Genomic DNA, 17684 nt, shown 5'->3' with positions numbered 1-17684 from the left:
TGCTAAAGGTAAAGGTCCACATTCATGTCTTGAACAAAGACACTAAACATCAGATCAGTGTGTTTATAAAAGACAGAAAATGTAAACATTTTAGTGTGTTATTTATTAAAGGGCTCACCGGATATGTCCCCCTCACCTTCACAACACCTTTATGACTTAACCACTTATATAAAATAAACACACGGAGTCATGTATCCCTTAGATTGTACGCTCCTCTGAGCAGGGCCATCTCTCCTCCTGTTTCCACCACTTCTAACTCTGCTCTCCAGCTACTTAGCCCTCCTCCTCAAAGGTCCTCCACCCCACGTCCACTTTCGCTCCCTCCTCCCCCCTGGGGGTCTCCCTGTCTTCCGCGCCCCCCTTTTTGGGCCCCGTCGTTTTCGGATCCTCCCTCCCCTTTCCCCGCCCTCTCTAGCTGTGCATTGAGCTTACGGAGTTGCTGTGTTTACTGTACTGTGCTGTCTCCCATTGTATTGTGATTTTGTTTGTCTCTGTACGGCGCTGCGGATGCCTTGTAGCGCCTTATAAATAAATATTAATAATAATAATAATAATAATAATGTATAAGTTGCGAAAAATGAAGGACATATTTATTAATTAGTTACTTTTAACTAACCTATGGTGGCGGAGAAAGGGCACTGCTCCCAAGCTGATAACCAGATAACGTGGGAACTGACGAAACCTCCGTACATCCACCAACAAGGGGATCTCATCCCAAAACTACCATGCGCTGAATTGGCGTAGGAGTGACTGTACCCCTTCTAAACTCATGCTGCTCTCCCTCCTCGAGCCAGGCAGGGGACCCTCCTCACGGAAGGACCAAAGAGTTACTGGTGCCTCTAAGGGGACAGTGACCTGCGGCCAACTACCATTAGTGCCACTAATCAGCCGCTGAAAGCAGTGCCTTCCTACCGCAAATTTTTTTTAACGTAACCATAACTAAGGAGTAGGTGGGTGGGATCTTGTGCTGAAGAGTGAAAAAAAACAGGAAATGCAGTCACCTATATCAAACCAGGACCCTCCCACCAGAGTTACCATTGGTCGGCCCCCTCCCTGATGTTAACCGTTAAATGTAAGTGTTCATTCTGTTACAAAACCTGTCACCCTTTAAGTGCATTCGACCTAAAAAGCCTCACTTGTCATTAATCATGTCTCTAGTCTGTTGGTCTACCTTATATGTCTCTGCTATGTGTAATGCTGGTTAGTAGTGTTGTGCCTTCTGCTTGCACCACTTGCTGTTTAAATGCATTATCCTGTGTGCATGGATTGTTCTTGTATTCATCAATCTTTACTGTATTGTTGTACTTCTGACTTGCATCTTTGGCTGTATGGTGCTATGTAATCTTTGGCGCTATATAACACATTGATGCAGCTGATGGTAGTATAACTTGAATGAACATTATATTTCATTCTGGCTCAAGAGTACAGAATTGCATGAAATTCTGGAGGGTTCACCAACATTCTCTCACTACTATAAGGCTTGAGCTTGAGACAATATATTGCTTTCGAGTTCAGGAGTTTGGAGGATGTCAAATATAACTTTGCACCAAGGACCAAAAAGGTCTTGTTAGGCCTCTGATCAGTGATAATTGCCAGTTGTCAGTATAATGAATATATAAAAGTACAATTTCACAGTCCAATAGGAAGTATCCAGCTGGTGATTATAATTGCATCGGCGGAATAGATGTTGCTGCTGCCAGTTTAATAAAGCTCCCATTTATAAACCTGGAACATCTATTGTCTATTCCATTCCAGAGGTATAAAATATATCTCATAGATGTGGAAGGACAGAAGAGAGGATTGTGTAATGTACTGTATATCCTTTTAGGACGATGCAGACAGCATTGCTCTAGGGCTTACCATCTTAAAAGTGTTGAATGTAGAAATGTGAAGACACAAAAGTGGTGTTTGGGGATTATTTTGGTCTCTTGTGTGTATTCCCGTTTAATGGAGGTTTACTTCTTCACCTTTCCAGTTGGTAAAAGCTTTTAATTCAAAGCAAGGTGCTAAAAACCCATTAGGTCCCATTCAAGATACATGAAAGTCTGACGAGGGTCCCAGGGGACCATTAATGGAAAGAAAGAAAAAAGAAAGAAGGTCAGGAGCATGGAGGAGAGAGAGAGAAAAACAGAGGACGGGGGGATCATGAATCCCAGCTGGAAAAACAGCAGATATATTAGAAAATGGAGACGGTAACAGATAGGGAGATTGATGAATGTGAATAGATAGGTGAGCTGATAAAATAAAAGGAAGTATAGTGTTTGCAGGGCATATTGATTACAGGCAAAACTGGAATGATTGCACTTTATGAGACATCCATAGTATGCGGTTCTCATTTCGTCAGCAGGTCTGATGCCCCTCAGTGATCAGATTTATAATAATGTTCCACTTTGGAATGATTTGTTTATTAAACAACGTAGACATCTATTATTAATCTGAGAAGCCAGCAATACTTGTTCTGGGTAGCTTTTAAAATCCGATCATTGTCATGCGAACCATAAGAAACGGAGAGCATGGAAGATTTGCTTACAATTAAAATATCAATTTTATTTTATAAGTATAATAAACCTTGTTTTGATCTCAATGAATGAGACAAACATAGGTTAGATAGGTTCCCTTAGATCGTCCTTATATAACAAATCGACCCCAACCACCTGCAATGGGCCAAGGCTTCATGATTTGTGGACATGGTTTTCACAATTTAGGGGTAAGGCGTCTTAATTTGAGGACATTGTATCACAATTTAGGGTTAAGGCCTCTTGATTTGGGGACATTGTATCACAATTGAGGGTTAAGGCTTCTTGATTTGGGGACATAGTATCTCAATTTAGGGCTATGGCCTCTTGATTTAGGGACACAGTATAACAATTTAGGGGTAAGGCCTCTTGATTTGTGGACATGGTTTTCACAATTTAGGCATAGGCAAACCGAGGGGTGGTTTCCTAGTGCCAGGAAACCCCCCTTCACGCCTGGGGCAATGCATAATTGAGGTGGCTGGACCCTCCCACTGCTTCACACGACTCTGCTCGAAAAGAGAGAGCTGAATGCACCTAACAGTATTATTAATTTTTTATTAATTTTTATTTATAGGGCGCCACAAGGTGTCCGTGGCGCCGTACAGGGACAAAACGAGTTACAATACAAGGTGAGACAGCACAGTACAGTAAACAGTAAGCACAGTAACTCAGTAAGCTCAATGCACAGCTAGAGAGGGTGGGGAAAGGGGGAGGGAGGATCGGCAAACAACGGAGCCCAAAAGGAGGGCGCGGAAGACAGTGAGACCCCCAGAGGGGACGGGGGGAGGAGGGTCGTCGAGGAGGAGGGCAAAGTAGCTGGAGAGCAGAGTTAGAAGTGGGAGAAACAGGAGGAGAACAGTAGTGCAGGCAGCATTGCCCATGTATATTATGGGGATAGCGAGAGCTGGAGAGCAGCCAAGCACTCTCTAAAATTATAGCCCCGCCCCTATGCATGCTGGTCACGCCCACTGGCGGCGTGATGTGGAAACCCCCCTCTGCAGATCCTGTGTTTGCCCCTGTTAGGGTGAAGGCCTCTTGATTTGGAGACCCAGTATAACAATTTAGGGGTCAGGCCTCTTAATTTGGGGACAAAGTATTAAAATTTAGGGTTAAGGCTCTTGATTTGGGGACATAGTATTACAATTTAAGGTTAAGGCTTCTTTATTTGGGAATATAGTATCCCGATTTAGGGTTAAAATCTCCTGATTTTGGGAGATAATTTCACGATTTAGGGGTAAGGCCTCTTGATTTGGGGACATGGGTTGTGTGGATTTGAGTGTGGCCTAAAATTACTTCCAATCAGAATTTTTGAGATGTGTAAAGGGAGCAGTATCTTGCCCCCAGCCACTCATCTGCCTGGTCCTGTCATATCAACTGTACAGACTCAAAATGGACACTAAAGCCAGAATCAGGCCCTAAAATATGTTTCATACAAGCAAAAACAGGATATCAGTACAACATTACAAAGCCAACTCGTTACTATAGATTATTAGAAGAAACAAGAAAGCAGCCTAAAATTCAAAGTAGAATTGATGTTACCATTATTAAAGTCACCATAAGGCTTCTCCATGTGTACAATGCGTAAATGTGTTCTCAGGAAGAATGTTAAACCTTCCATTATCTGAGCTACAACAGTGTTTATAACACAAAACAGGAGGGAAAAGCGTATCTTCAAGGCCCTTGTTAATTGAGTTTTCCATGCCTTTTTGTACATATAATCAAATGCAACACAACTTATATTTTACAGAACTTTCATGTTTTACTCCATATATATTTGTATGTGACAGAAAAGTCTTGTTCATCGTCTTTTCCCTGTTCTATTCTCCTTGGATTGTAGATATTTCAACCAAACTCCCTGTGTTTTTCTGTCTGTTTTGCTAAAGATATGTCTGTCAGATGCTTGATATTAAAAATAATCTCTTCTCACTCCAGGCTAACAGCAGCTAGGGGCGTAATTCAGTTAATCTATATACCAGACGCTGATAATAATAATAAAAAAAAGGAGTGCTCTTTTTTTTAGACAGCTCTTTAGAAAATAAGGGAAAGCATTATGTCCTTATCGTGGCCTTGTCGCACCTAGTCCAGATGGAAACAGTGTGAAGGCCTGTCTTTATTTAATGAAGAGGCGAACGGACTTAGAGGAATGGAATTTGCGGGCCTGATAAGGTGTTGAAGTCAAGGTCTTTCATCTTTGTTGATTCTGCCTGGGAATGAGAGGCGAGGATGCACATCTCTTTCTGAGTTAGCCAAGGTTTATTGTGCTGTTAATCTGAATTTTTCAGATTAACAGCACAATAAGGGACACAGTGAAAACTAAAATATCTTATAATGTGATAAAGACCCATTAAGGAACATTCACAGCAAGCGCATGAAAGATACGCCAATATAAATATTGATAAATACTGTATTTCCCCATGTATAAGGCGCTCCCATGTATAACACACACCTTAATTTTGGCCCTGAAATTTGTAAAAAAGAATATTACGTTAGCTGTCAAAAAGGGCAGGGAAAGTTTACTGGCAGCACACTATCCCTGCAGGTCCATTCGGCAGAGACAGACAGGGAGAGTGTGCTGGCCGGCTGCACACTCTCCCTGCAATCGCCCCCCCCCTCCCCGCCACTGTACCTCTTCCCCATCCTCCTGGATCCCTGCTGCCACTGTACCTCTGCCCCCTCCTCCTGGATCCCCGCTGCCACTGTACCTCTGCCCCCTACTCCTGGATCCCAGCTGCCACTGTACCTCTGCCCCCTCCTCCTGGTTCCCCGCTGCCACTGTGCCTCTGCCCCCTCCTCCTGGATGCACGCATACCTCTGTACCGCTGCCCCCCCTCTTGGATCCCCCCGCTGCTGCTCTAACACTGCCCCCCTCCCCCTCGATACCCCCCACTGTCACTGTAATGCTGCCCCCCCTTGCATCCCCACTACTCCTGTATAAGACGCCCCCAGGTTTTAGACCCAAAATTTTTGGGAAAAAGGTGCGTCTTATACATGGGGAAATACGGTGCTTCCTAAAGTAGCTTTGTTGGGTATTGCTCTGTACAATTTTGTTTTCTTGGTTATGCATACATAAAAGTAATGCAAAGGCTGCAAACACACATAGAGTGAAGAAAGTCCCTCATTGGTCTATTTATTCCAGGACTGCAGGAAAGGCCAAACAGCTCTACGTTCCAGGGGGCGTGGCCTCAGTGAGGTAATTGACCACACCCCAAAGTCTGGAATAAATATACTCCTGAGGGAGCTTTCTTTTTTCTATTTGTGTGTGCAGCCTTGTTCTATATATGGTTCCTGAGGGATCTGGGAGGCGATCCCTGTATTAATTAAATGACTATATATAACGTGCAGCATAGTAGTGCAACAGTTTTCTATTTAAATTTACATTGCTTCTTGGTTATGAACCCAGCCAGCAAAATAGTTGCTTATTAACTGCATGCACCCATTGGGACTTGTGATCTGCAACATCGGTGTTGGTATTATTGGAATGGTGGTAAAGCCACGTCCATGGACTTCCTACTTGTATATTTGGACCTCCCCACTTCCCTCTCAAAAAATTAACTCTGATTTTTCCAATGTACAGTTCAACCATATGTAAAATACCAACAGTAAAGAGAAGGGTTGCCTTTTTTTTTATGGTCAATATTTGAAATCTCGAATACATTGGTATATTAGCACTTGACTACAGACAAAGCACATATGGACCTTTTGTGCTGTTAATAGATATGAACCATCACTGGCATCAGGGAGCAGTGTAAAGATTGCCCAAAGTCCACTCTTTGCATCTCATTTTAATATCTTGTTTTTATGATTTCTGCGAGCAGACCGAGAAGTGTTTAAAACCTGACATACTTATTTTGAAAAAGTCTGAAGTCTTGAGTCAAACTTAATTTAATACATATAATTATATCTGATAGTTCCCACAAAAATATTTAATATGTTATTATTTATGCATTGACAGTCACCTAATGTAAGATGTATAATATGCATCGAGTGACACCTCTGTGACATACTTGTCAAATAAGCTATATATTAACCATGCACAGGTTGCAATTACCGTGCAATAAACAAGTTAATATTTTCTGTAGTTTGTAAATGAAATGTGAATCTCAAATGAACTCTATAGTACTGGTATTGTTGAGTGACAATACCAGCATCCCAGCACACCCTATACATGTAAATTATTACTTCATTATCAACACAAGACCTACACATCCATATCTGAACTGTACTATAAGATTATAGCACTGAAGCTACCACAATGTATGGCTCTTGTTTGACCTGCTGTAGATTGTGCCTCAAAGGGAGGACTGGCTGCTGCATTATCGGTCTTTGCTAAATTGTGAGGCTGTGATCAGTTTGTCCCATGTGGTTTTGCTGGCAAATTGTAAAATGCTGTTAACATGAGACATTACCTCTCTTACACATTGTGATGGGATTTATCAGAAAATCTACAGTACAGTAATGTTTTTTTGACTGACAATTTGAACTTTGAATAAGAAGGGAAACGGACTTGCGGTAAATCAGAGTAGTACAGATTCTGTTCCAAGAGTCACATTTATTAGAAAATGCCTATATTATATATAAATTGAAGCAATATTAGATAACTGCACTATTTTCCGGAGAATATTACATATCCACAGGTGTTTCCTATTATAATTCATTTCTTATTCCACATTACAGAAAAGTGACTGTGTACTGTCCAAACATAATGGGTTCAATCTGGAAAATGTATTGTAATTCCGATGGGTTTCAAACTGTCAATATTTGTTAGAAATATCAAACCGGTTTGTTAGAAGTATCTAAACCGGTTTTCCACCTGAAAGATGCTCCGTGTGTCCGATTGAAACACCCTAAATGTAACATTTTAAATCTGAATGGATATTTTATTCATGCATGAAAAATAGTATAAATGGCATTTTCAAAATATTGGTTTACTTGTTAGGATGTATTGTTGCGATATATAAAAGAAAGCATCAAACCGTATGTTTTATACTTGATTCTTCTTTCTACTTTCTAATTATTATTTTTTTCTAGTAAAAGGAGATGCCCAGTACAGTCCTATGTAAAGATAAGTAGGATGATGGCTTGTGAGACTTTTGGATTAATAAGTGGGAGGACGTATATAATGTTACAATGTGTTCCCTAAACATATGGGATGGGGTTCTACTAAGAACTGTAGCAGGACAGGTTTGTTTTTGGAAGTCTATTTTTAAAAGATGGTATTCTGACAAAAAATGAAAACTTGTATTGATTATAGAAAATCTGCAATATTAAAGAAGCATGCTGTATATTAACAGTTAAGATCAAACAAAAAATAGTTTATTTGTGTTTTGCCTTGAGCAATTTGGCTTCATATTGCATCAGGAAAAAGTTTTCCAAATCAGTAATTTCATATAACATTGCAGGGCTTCTTTGTTGTTTACATATAAATAACTGTATGGGTCACCTGTATGGTTATGGGTCTTGTACAAGATACTGTATGTCACTCAGGGAGTGTCCTATATTTCCAGGAAATGTATGTATCTGTGATAAATTACATTAACTCATTTTTACTAATCATGTTTGATAACCACTCTACTTGAAAACTGAACCTGTTTGGTTTAGTACCCCTGATATTGGGAAAAAGAAAACCTGCAAATCTCAAAGGCTCAATGGAGGGAAGTGTAATAAAGGAGAAGAGTCCTATGGGAGACATCACTGTGTGATTTATGAAAGTAACACAGCTGTGACATGAATCAAGGTGAACACAAAGGCCCTTCAGACACCATGTAGGTGACTGCATAAGTAAATGTCCTATAGACCTTGCCAGGTCATTTCTGTCCAGCATATCTCTCTGTACTATGTTAACATAATACAATGCTTCTCAAAGGGATTATTAAGGTGAGATAGGCCAGGATCTGCCACTCTTTCCCATTATTAACATTGCCTTTTCTTAACATAGCAGTGATAACGTGTCTTACATGTGAGCACATGAAAACACATGGAAATGGTTGTTTAAGTGTAACAACAAGGGAGGATTAACATGTTGATTTTATATGTGTAGAATAGGTTGAACAATGAGTTAAGGAAATAAAAACTCTCTCACCAAACCCCAGTGTAATATGGTCTTAGCCACAAATGAATAGGCCATGCCTAAGGTGCCTATTGGAAATCTGAACAAATAAAATGTGCAATTGGATGTATCTGGACATACCTTACCAAGTCACGGCAATCAAACCACTCCTTCGATTTGGCCAAACTACACCCACTAACCCATACACAGTATGAGAGCCCGTACATAAGGACTTTTTTAGTGTAGATAGCCACATCGAGCTTAGGTTGACCAACTTGAAAGCACTTTAAGGCAGGGCACTATCCCCTTCTCATCCTAGATGGTTTGAGTTGTGTGATTTGTACACTGTATGTAAGGACTATGTGGAAACCAGCTTTATTTAAATCCATCTATCCTCCACTCAAGTTTTGACAGGAGTATGGAGAAAAGACAGACAAAAACATAGAAACCACTGACATCTACGTAGACGCCAATGCAGCACACACAGCCATCTTGTCAAGACTTATGGCAAGGTATGGAAGAGGGAGAGTAGAACGTGTGCTTCTTTCTTCCACCACAGTTTTTGTCAAACAGTCGTGTGCACTGTACCTCTGTTTCTCAAAAGAGATCAGAGAACTCTATGTGAGCACCTTTCTCTCCTCCATTCTCCTGTCAAAAACAGAACAGAGGAGTGGCAGACTAAAATATTGTCTATGTGCACATAGCCTGTCATAGCAATTTTAAAATGACCATTTTTGTTGCACCAAATAAATGTGTTGCATTACTTGGTTTAAATTCTTGTTGGGTCTCGTAAAAGAATTTCTATTTTTCTAGGATTATTGTTTGAACCTAACAACTGTATGGAAAAAAAAACCCACTTCTAGTCTATCTAAAGGGCTTGTCTTGAGATCCAACCAAAGCCGTTCGAGGCTCCCTCTCCAATCACTCTGTATCACTGACCTGAAACAAAGAACACTTTTCTCATTTCAGACTGTTCTGTTTGTTTCCATTAACACGTGCCTATCATTCCCCTTACCTTGGTTCCCCTTGATTGACTGACAGATAGATTTCCCATGAGTTGTCTTCTGCAATCGCCTCATGTGGGATCAACAGGCTCACCCCTGGAAAATAACGAGATAAGGCTTAGAGATAGAATCAGGGAGAGAATGCCTGACTAGAACAGACATCAATAAAATACATCTCTCTACATAGTACATGACAGGAAACGCTAAATAAAAAGCTCAAAGGTCCTGAATTCATACACTTTTACGCTCAGTGCATCAGATTTAGAGTTTGCTATTAAAAATAAAATGGCACATGCACAATCTGTATTTTACAGATTAAAATATTATATTTGGGACAGCATGGTGGCTTAGTGGTTAGCACTTCTGCCTCACAGCACTGGGGTCATGAGTTCAATTCCTGACCATGGCCTTATCTGTGTGGAGTTTGTATGTTCTTCCCGTGTTTCCTCCGGGTTCTCCGGTTTCCTCCCACACTCCAAAAACATACTAGTAGGTCAATTGGCTGCTATCAAAATTGACCCTACTCTCTCTCTCTGTCTTTCTATGCATGTGTGTTAGGGAATTTAGACTGTAAGCTCCAATGGGGCAGGGACTGATGTGAGTGAGTTCTCTGTACAGCGCTGCGGAATTAGTGGCGCTATATAAATAAATGGTGATGATGATGATGATATTTGCAAAGTATAGATGAGAAACATCAGTCCACGTGGAGAACATATAGACTCCACCCAGACTGTGTCACCACGTCACCTATGATGACCGCTAATATTCAATACATAAGTTGCCACAAAAACAAACAGCAAATTTTGCTGTCCTTGTGAGTGGTTCTCAAGAATAGACGTCACAGGCCAGGCTGGCGAGCAGGGGTAATTTGGTCCCATAGTGGGCTACCTTGGGCTTGGTCACTGGGCTACTTTAAGTTTTTTTTCTTTAAAATGTTCTTAATAGAGTGCTAACCTTGTCTCGCCGCCCCGGGCTAAAATTTGGCAGCCTGCCCCTGGGCCGGGCAATAGTTGTTTGCAATTTACCCATAGCTGTTAATAAATCCACCTAAGATGCATTGTAAGCTTGCAAGCAGGGTTCTCTTACCTCTCTGTCTGTATTACCCAGTATTGTCTTATTAATGTTTGTTCCCAATTGTAAAGCGATACGGAATTTGCTGGCGCTATATAAATAAATGTTGATGATGTTGATGAATGCATTCTGCAGTTATCCAGGGCCTTATCCAGTGGAATTATATCTTGCCAGCCCCAATCTAATAGGCTGGACACTGCTGAATAGGACGATGACATAGCATCAGCATTATAAAGCCGTTTAAAACATCATTAAATCTCCATTTGGAGAAATTAATACACATTTCATTCACTAATGTGAACATTCTTTTACAGGCAGCATTTGTTCAATAAACACTATCCAATGTTATTCCATTTGTAACTGTGTAATAGCAACATTATTATAACTCATGACTAATTGTGGCATCAATTAAACAACTGCTATAAATGAAGTCAGCTAATCAATAGAGACTCTCAATATTTCTCTGCGGTGAAAGTATAGATGAGTAACTTTATTGTGTTTTTACAACCTGGAAATTTGTTAGAAAGATTTATAGAACATTTGTGTAAATTAATGTCAAGCGCAATTAATGTTAATGACATGCAGCAATGTGTATGATGTCATTTAGTGTAAAATGCTTGGTATTAAGGGGTGGTCATCTCTCACTCATTTGCATCAATCAATTTTCTATTGATTGAAAGCCCTTGTGAGCAGAAAGCCACTCATTTGTCTCAAGATATCTTCCTATACAGAATATAATCCTGATTTGTCATCCAATGAATGTTTTCTCCCCATTGCTATCCGGAAACCAGTTGTCCAGAAAGTCCCAGAATACAGAAAGGTAAAAAAGCTACCTTTTGCTGCATTTTGTTGACAGATATAATCAACAAATGGTATATTTACTAAACAGCGGGTTTGAAAAAGTGGAAATGTTGCCTATAGCAACCAATCAGAATCTAGTTAGCATTTATTTAGTACATTCTACAACATGACAACTAGAATCTGATTGGTTGCTATAGGCAACATCTCCACTTTTTCAAACTCGCATTTTAACAAACATACCCCCAAGTGTTTCTTCCTATAGTTATAATGAGGAGCTTTGTAATTAATAAGGATGGGGATGCCAAGGCAGGTGTTGGGAACATTGTGTTCAAAGCATCTTTGTATAATAGATTAAATACCTCTGTGTATGTATGTGTATTTATATATATATATATATATATATATATATATATATATATATATATATATATATATACACACATCTCTCTCTCTCTCTCTCTCTCTCTCTCTCTCTCTCTCTCTCTCTCTCTCTCTCTCTCTCTCTCTCTCTCTATATATATATATATATATACACATCTCTCTCTTTCTCTCTCTCTCTCTCTATATATATATATATATACACATCTCTCTCTCTCTCTCTCTCTCTCTCTCTCTCTCTCTCTCTCTCTCTATATATATATATATATATATATATCTGTGTTTCTTTTACTCCTGTGTACATGTACATGTGCCCATTATCTTTGTTAATGCCATATCTATTCCCCTCACATCCTGCCGGCTTTGGACAGCATCCTCTCATTCTATGCTCTGCTCTGAGTTCTCACACTGCTTACTTCTATGCGTATATAAGACATTGGTGACGCAGGCTCCAAGTGCTTGCTGAATATTCACAACCTTCATGCTTACATCATTAAAACAGTGCAAAACACGAATGCGGTACTAGGTGGGTCGGAGAGAACAGGTAGCCAGATGATGTTCTTTCACTTATATTGGTTTAGATTTATTTGTAGACGGCTTGGTGTAAAACTGAACCCACATCCTATTCTTCCTCAGATGGTGACTCACCCCACTACCCATCTTGTGCACATTTTGACAACCATTGTTATTTAGAGACACCTAAACCAAAAAGATCATTTGTGAACATGGGCTGGTATTTCTTAATTAACAAACACACTATCTTTAAAGATTTCTTTTAGATCAGGCTTAGATAAACTGGCTCACCAGATGTTGTGGAACTACAAGTCTCAGCTTGCTGTCTCCTATAGTTCTATGACAACTGGAGAAATATAGTTTGTCTATAATGCTTTATGTAAAGCTTTGTGTGGATGGGATTGTTTTATTTCAGCATCACAATCTATCTCTGCCTTGAATAAATATTAATCAAAGAATTAAGGCAATAACATGTATAGTATTTTGGAACATGAGTATTCTCGAGCAAAATGAAGAAGCAATAACAGGATTCTGATAAAGGCCAACATCTCCTGGCTACATCACAATTAATTCAATTTGGTTCCTTGAACCAGCTGAGCTCAAAAGCAAATGCAGCCTTGTTCTTGGGCAATGGCCCAGAGTGCACATAGCGTGTCTGGAGGACAGTATGTATTAAAGGACCGCTGCCTTTTCCTGCATGTGTCCCGCTATCTCCAGGAACAGATCTATTTACTCATTTCCTCCAACCCTGAGAAGAATCTGAAATTAGCCTGGAAATGATCAAATTCGGCTTAGCGCTCAGCCAAGCGTATGTCCAAATACTGTGCAGAGTTTGGTGACTGAGAGCACGTTGCCGCAGACCCCAGAAAGAGCTGCCACTTTCCCTCTCCTGTGTCATTCGACAAGCTAGCTTTGATTAACCCCAACACCTGTTACCCAAGACTGTATTTTATTTGATTTGGCAGCTAGATAGGTTATTGTGGTTTCCATTCAATAATACCTCAAGAAAGGAAAAAAAACACAAATTCTGCTGCCTCTTGTCAGATCACGAGCTGGGAATTGTAAATATATTTTTATATTCTTTATATCTGTTTGTGGGTCCTAATATGTATTCTGCCTTTCAGTAAAAATCAATATAACCCACAAAACAACCATATATAGTTCAGACACTGCTCTAATATTCGCTTGGGGTTGTTTAGTATTTATGATCTAATGAATGTCACCCTCAGTAGACTGATACGTATAATAGCGCTAAATGTAAACATCTCATTGGCTGATTAGCTATCTGTTTGTACTCCTATTACACCACCTGTTGCCACATTGACCTTTGTTACAATACTGGTACATGCCTGGGAGTGCTATGAAACTGTAGCCTCACGCTCCTCGGTCTTCTAGCAGAGGCAGTAGAATAGGAATTTCTGCATTAGCGGTATTTGTGAAGAGGACTGGAGAGTTGGCAGTTCTCTAATGCCATTTACTCCCGCTTCCGAACATTCTTAAGAGAATTCTGGACAGAAGCGCTGTAAACTGATAATGACTCTTGTCATGTTGCCCTCCCAGAGTACAGACATGTTTGAAATGCAGCCTGAAGTAGCACAAATATAAAGTGGCACGGTGGCTCAATCTGTCCACCACTCAATGACGTTACTCTTTCAATGCCACGAAAAAATGAAAACAAAAAAAATATATAATATATTGTAAAGTTGAATTATGTTCAATATTTAAATTTTTTACCAAAATGGGATATATGGTGATTTCTTCTTAACAAACATCTCTATACTCTGCTTACATAATTATTAATATGCCACATCTACAAAATATGTACTGTACACGCACACACTATATATATATATATATATATATATATATATATATATATATATATATATATATATATATAATTTAATGAGATGAAATTCCAGCTTCTGTAACTACTGAGAGGAAATATTCCTGAATCATAAGGGTTTGTCTATAATGTTGCTGTAGTCATGTGCTTTGCTAAACATAAAAAACGCTTCCACAAGCATTTCTTACTCCTTTCATTGTTTAACAATAGATCACATCTAACAAGGAGCCATTCATACTGCCTTTTTAAGAAAGTACCACATGATATATGTTGTTTTTATTGTACCCATCATTAAGACAAAGTGGAGCCGCTTGCTGCATTAACATAGTGATTTGAAGCCCATATTTCAATCCAATGGCAGAGAAGCAGAGGGTGTAGCCCGGTCCCACATACATATCTGGCTGCTTTATCCGGTTCCAGTCTCAATCTCCCCACTAAACAAAAGTGCAATCAGGTTCTACAGCCTCGTCTGAAGTCATGGGGGTAAATGTATTATGGTCCGGTTTTGTCAACTCACGGGAGTTTGGCGAGTTGACAAAATCGGACTATTATACATTTACCCCATGGTCTTCTAAAGCCTCTCTCTGCCAGATGGATGAGCAGTGCAGAAGACTATGCTTTCTTAGCAATTACACATTAGATTCTGATTGGAGGATTACCTCTCCTGTTTCCTGCTTAAATTTTTACCAAGTCAATTCTCATAAAAAACATTTGTCTCTCTTTTATTTCTTGCATTAGTCTCACTTATTCCTGGCCTTCTTGACTAAGGGACTAGAGTTTCCACAACTGCTAAGAAACCTCTTTTTCAGCAAACTATTTACTTCTCAGTGTTTTGAAATTCCCCAGAATTTCCCCATATATGTTACTCATCCAGTGTCCCTGAGAGTCGCCTCTATAAGGATTTGTATCCTTTCCCACAAATGTTTTCTTTTCCTTTGATTAGCTGACCAATTAGCACATCTGTAGTGTATTCCTAAATTAGACTGACTACATCTTGGCTTCATTCTATGGGGAGACGTATGTGGGGTTAGACGTGTGTGATTTCTGCACTAAGTGGGATTTTGTCACAAAGTGGACGAAAATGCACAGTTAGACAACACAGTTGGCCAAACATTGGACTACATTTGACTTGATTTAACTCCCAGCAATAAGCAACATCTGCCACAGCCTATTTCTGCACTACTTGTCTATTTATATGGAATACTGCTAAGAGGTAATTCTTAAAATATCCTTGCTTTTTGCTTTTACCCCTTTTTTCACAATGTTTCACAAATTGCTTTTCTTAGTCTCATTTCATGGCATGATCTTTAGGACTGTGTCATCTTTCACCCCTCCACCAACACACAAATTTGTTCATATTGCACCTGCATTACTCCACTCACCTCTATTTAACACCCATGAACTGTTGTCCTATTTATTATCTCTAACAAGTACAGCCTCCACCTGTCGCCAGAAAATAAAAGGCCACACATCTTACAATCCCCTTGCCTATCTTTCGCTCACTCTGCTTCTATTAGCTGGTGATATATCACCTAATCCAGGTCCCCCACACTCCTCACACACACATACATCAGAACACTACCGTTCTATAGCAAACCTCAAACACATCACCTGTCTACCCTCTCTTCCCAAGTCCTTTAAATGTGCCCTTTGGAATGCACGATCTGTTTGTAACAAACTTACCTCCGTTCATGATCTCTTCCTCTCAAAAAACCTCAACCTTCTGGCAATAACAGAAACATGGCTCATGCAATCAGACACTGCCTCACCTGCAGCACTTTCACATGGTGGCCTCCATCTCACCCACACCTCCAGACCTGAAGGCAGACAAGGAGGTGGGGTTGGACTACTTCTCTCCCCACAGTGCACATACACAGTTCTACCAAATGTCCCATCACTCACGTTCACATCTTTTGAAGTACATGCTATTCGCATTTTTAATCCATTCTCCCTACGTGTTGCGGTGATCTATCGTCCCCCTGGAGCACACCAACAATTTATTGAGGATTTCTCTGCATGGCTCCCTCACTTCTTATCTTCAGACATCCCCACCATCATCATGGGTGACTTCAACATCCCCATTGATAACCCACCTTCCAAAGCTGCTTCCAAACTACTCTCTCTAACATCCTCACTTGACCTCTCCCAGTGGATTGAATCATCTACTCATAAGGATGGCCACTGCCTTGATCTTGTTTTCTCTAGACTATGCTCAGTTTCTAACTTTATTAATACACCCTTCCCCCTCTCGGATCATCACCTTATCAGCTACACTCTCACCCCCACTGCTCTAACCTCTCTACTGTCTAACTCAACCAAGCCTCCTCATACTCGTAGAAATCTGAATTCTATTAATCTTCAACAATTTTCCACCTCTCTCCAACACCTTCTCTCCCCTATCTTTACATTCTCATCCCCTGAGATGGCAGTACCTCATTTTCACCTAACCTTAGCAACGGCCCTTGATCAAGTGGCTCCAGCGACCCTTCATACTACACGTCGACTTCGATGTCAACCGTGGCACACCAAAGCAACACGAAATCTTCAAAAACTGTCCCGTAAAGCAGAACGTCACTGGCGTAAATCTCGAAGCTCTAATGACTTCTTCACATATACTTCTGTCTACCACTCCTATCGAAATGCTCTGGACACTGCAAAACAAACATACTTTCAATCTCTTATCTATGCTCAGGCTTCTAACCCCAAACGCCTTTTCAATACATTTAATCATCTTCTCAATCCTCCCACCCCGAACCCTCCATCTACTATCAGTGCTCAGGATCTTGCTACCTACTTCAAGGACAAGATTGATAAGATCAGACTAGAAATGGTATCCTCTTCCTCAACAAGCCATCAGCTCATTTCCTTCCCACTACCCTCTGACACCCTCTCTTCATTTGACCCCACAAATGAAGAGGAAATTTCTACGCTCTTCTTATCTTCCTACTCTACCTCCTGTCCTCTTGATCCTATTCCCTCGCAAATTGGTAGATCCCTGTCTTCTGTGCTCATTTCACCTCTAACTCAAATCTGTAATCTCTCACTCTCTACTGGCATCTTTCCATCACTATACAAGCATGCAGTGATTACTCCTATTCTAAAAAAACAAAACTCCGACCCAAACTCTCTCTCAAATTACCGTCCCATCTCTCAGCTCCCTTGCCCCTCCAAGCTTCTAGAGAGACTTGCCTACACTCGCCTCACACGCTTTCTTTCCACAAACAACCTGTTGGATCCTCTTCAGTCAGGCTTTCGTTCTCAACACTCCACAGAGACTGCGCTGACCAAGGTTGTTAATGATCTGATCACTGCTAAGACTGAACGCCATTACTCTCTCCTAATTCTCCTTGATCTCTCGGCTGCATTTGACACAGTTGACCACTCTCTTCTCATACAAACGCTGCAATCCCTAGGTCTTCAAGACACAGTTCTATCCTGGTTCTCATCTTACCTCTCTAATCGCTCTTTCACTGTTAATTTCTCTGGAGCCACATCTGCTCCGCTTCCCC

The 17684-nt window shown here is 40.4% G+C and overlaps 1 protein-coding gene across 2 annotated transcripts in view; it reads right to left on the bottom strand.

Annotated features, from left to right (window-relative positions):
- UNC5D (unc-5 netrin receptor D) overlaps window positions 1-17684 on the bottom strand; it is a 397571-nt gene that overhangs the window by 47175 nt on the left and 332712 nt on the right. For both annotated transcript variants that reach the window (XM_075207473.1, XM_075207472.1), the window contains one exon: window positions 9578-9662. In XM_075207473.1, the coding sequence (XP_075063574.1) occupies window positions 9578-9662 (85 nt within the window). The remainder of the gene's footprint in view (window positions 1-9577; window positions 9663-17684) is intronic.

The sequence above is a fragment of the Mixophyes fleayi genome, chromosome 4 (genome assembly GCF_038048845.1).
Source record: "Mixophyes fleayi isolate aMixFle1 chromosome 4, aMixFle1.hap1, whole genome shotgun sequence".
NCBI lineage: Eukaryota > Metazoa > Chordata > Amphibia > Anura > Limnodynastidae > Mixophyes > Mixophyes fleayi.
Note: the sequence above shows the minus strand (reverse complement) of the source record. Positions and strands in the feature narration are given on the sequence as shown.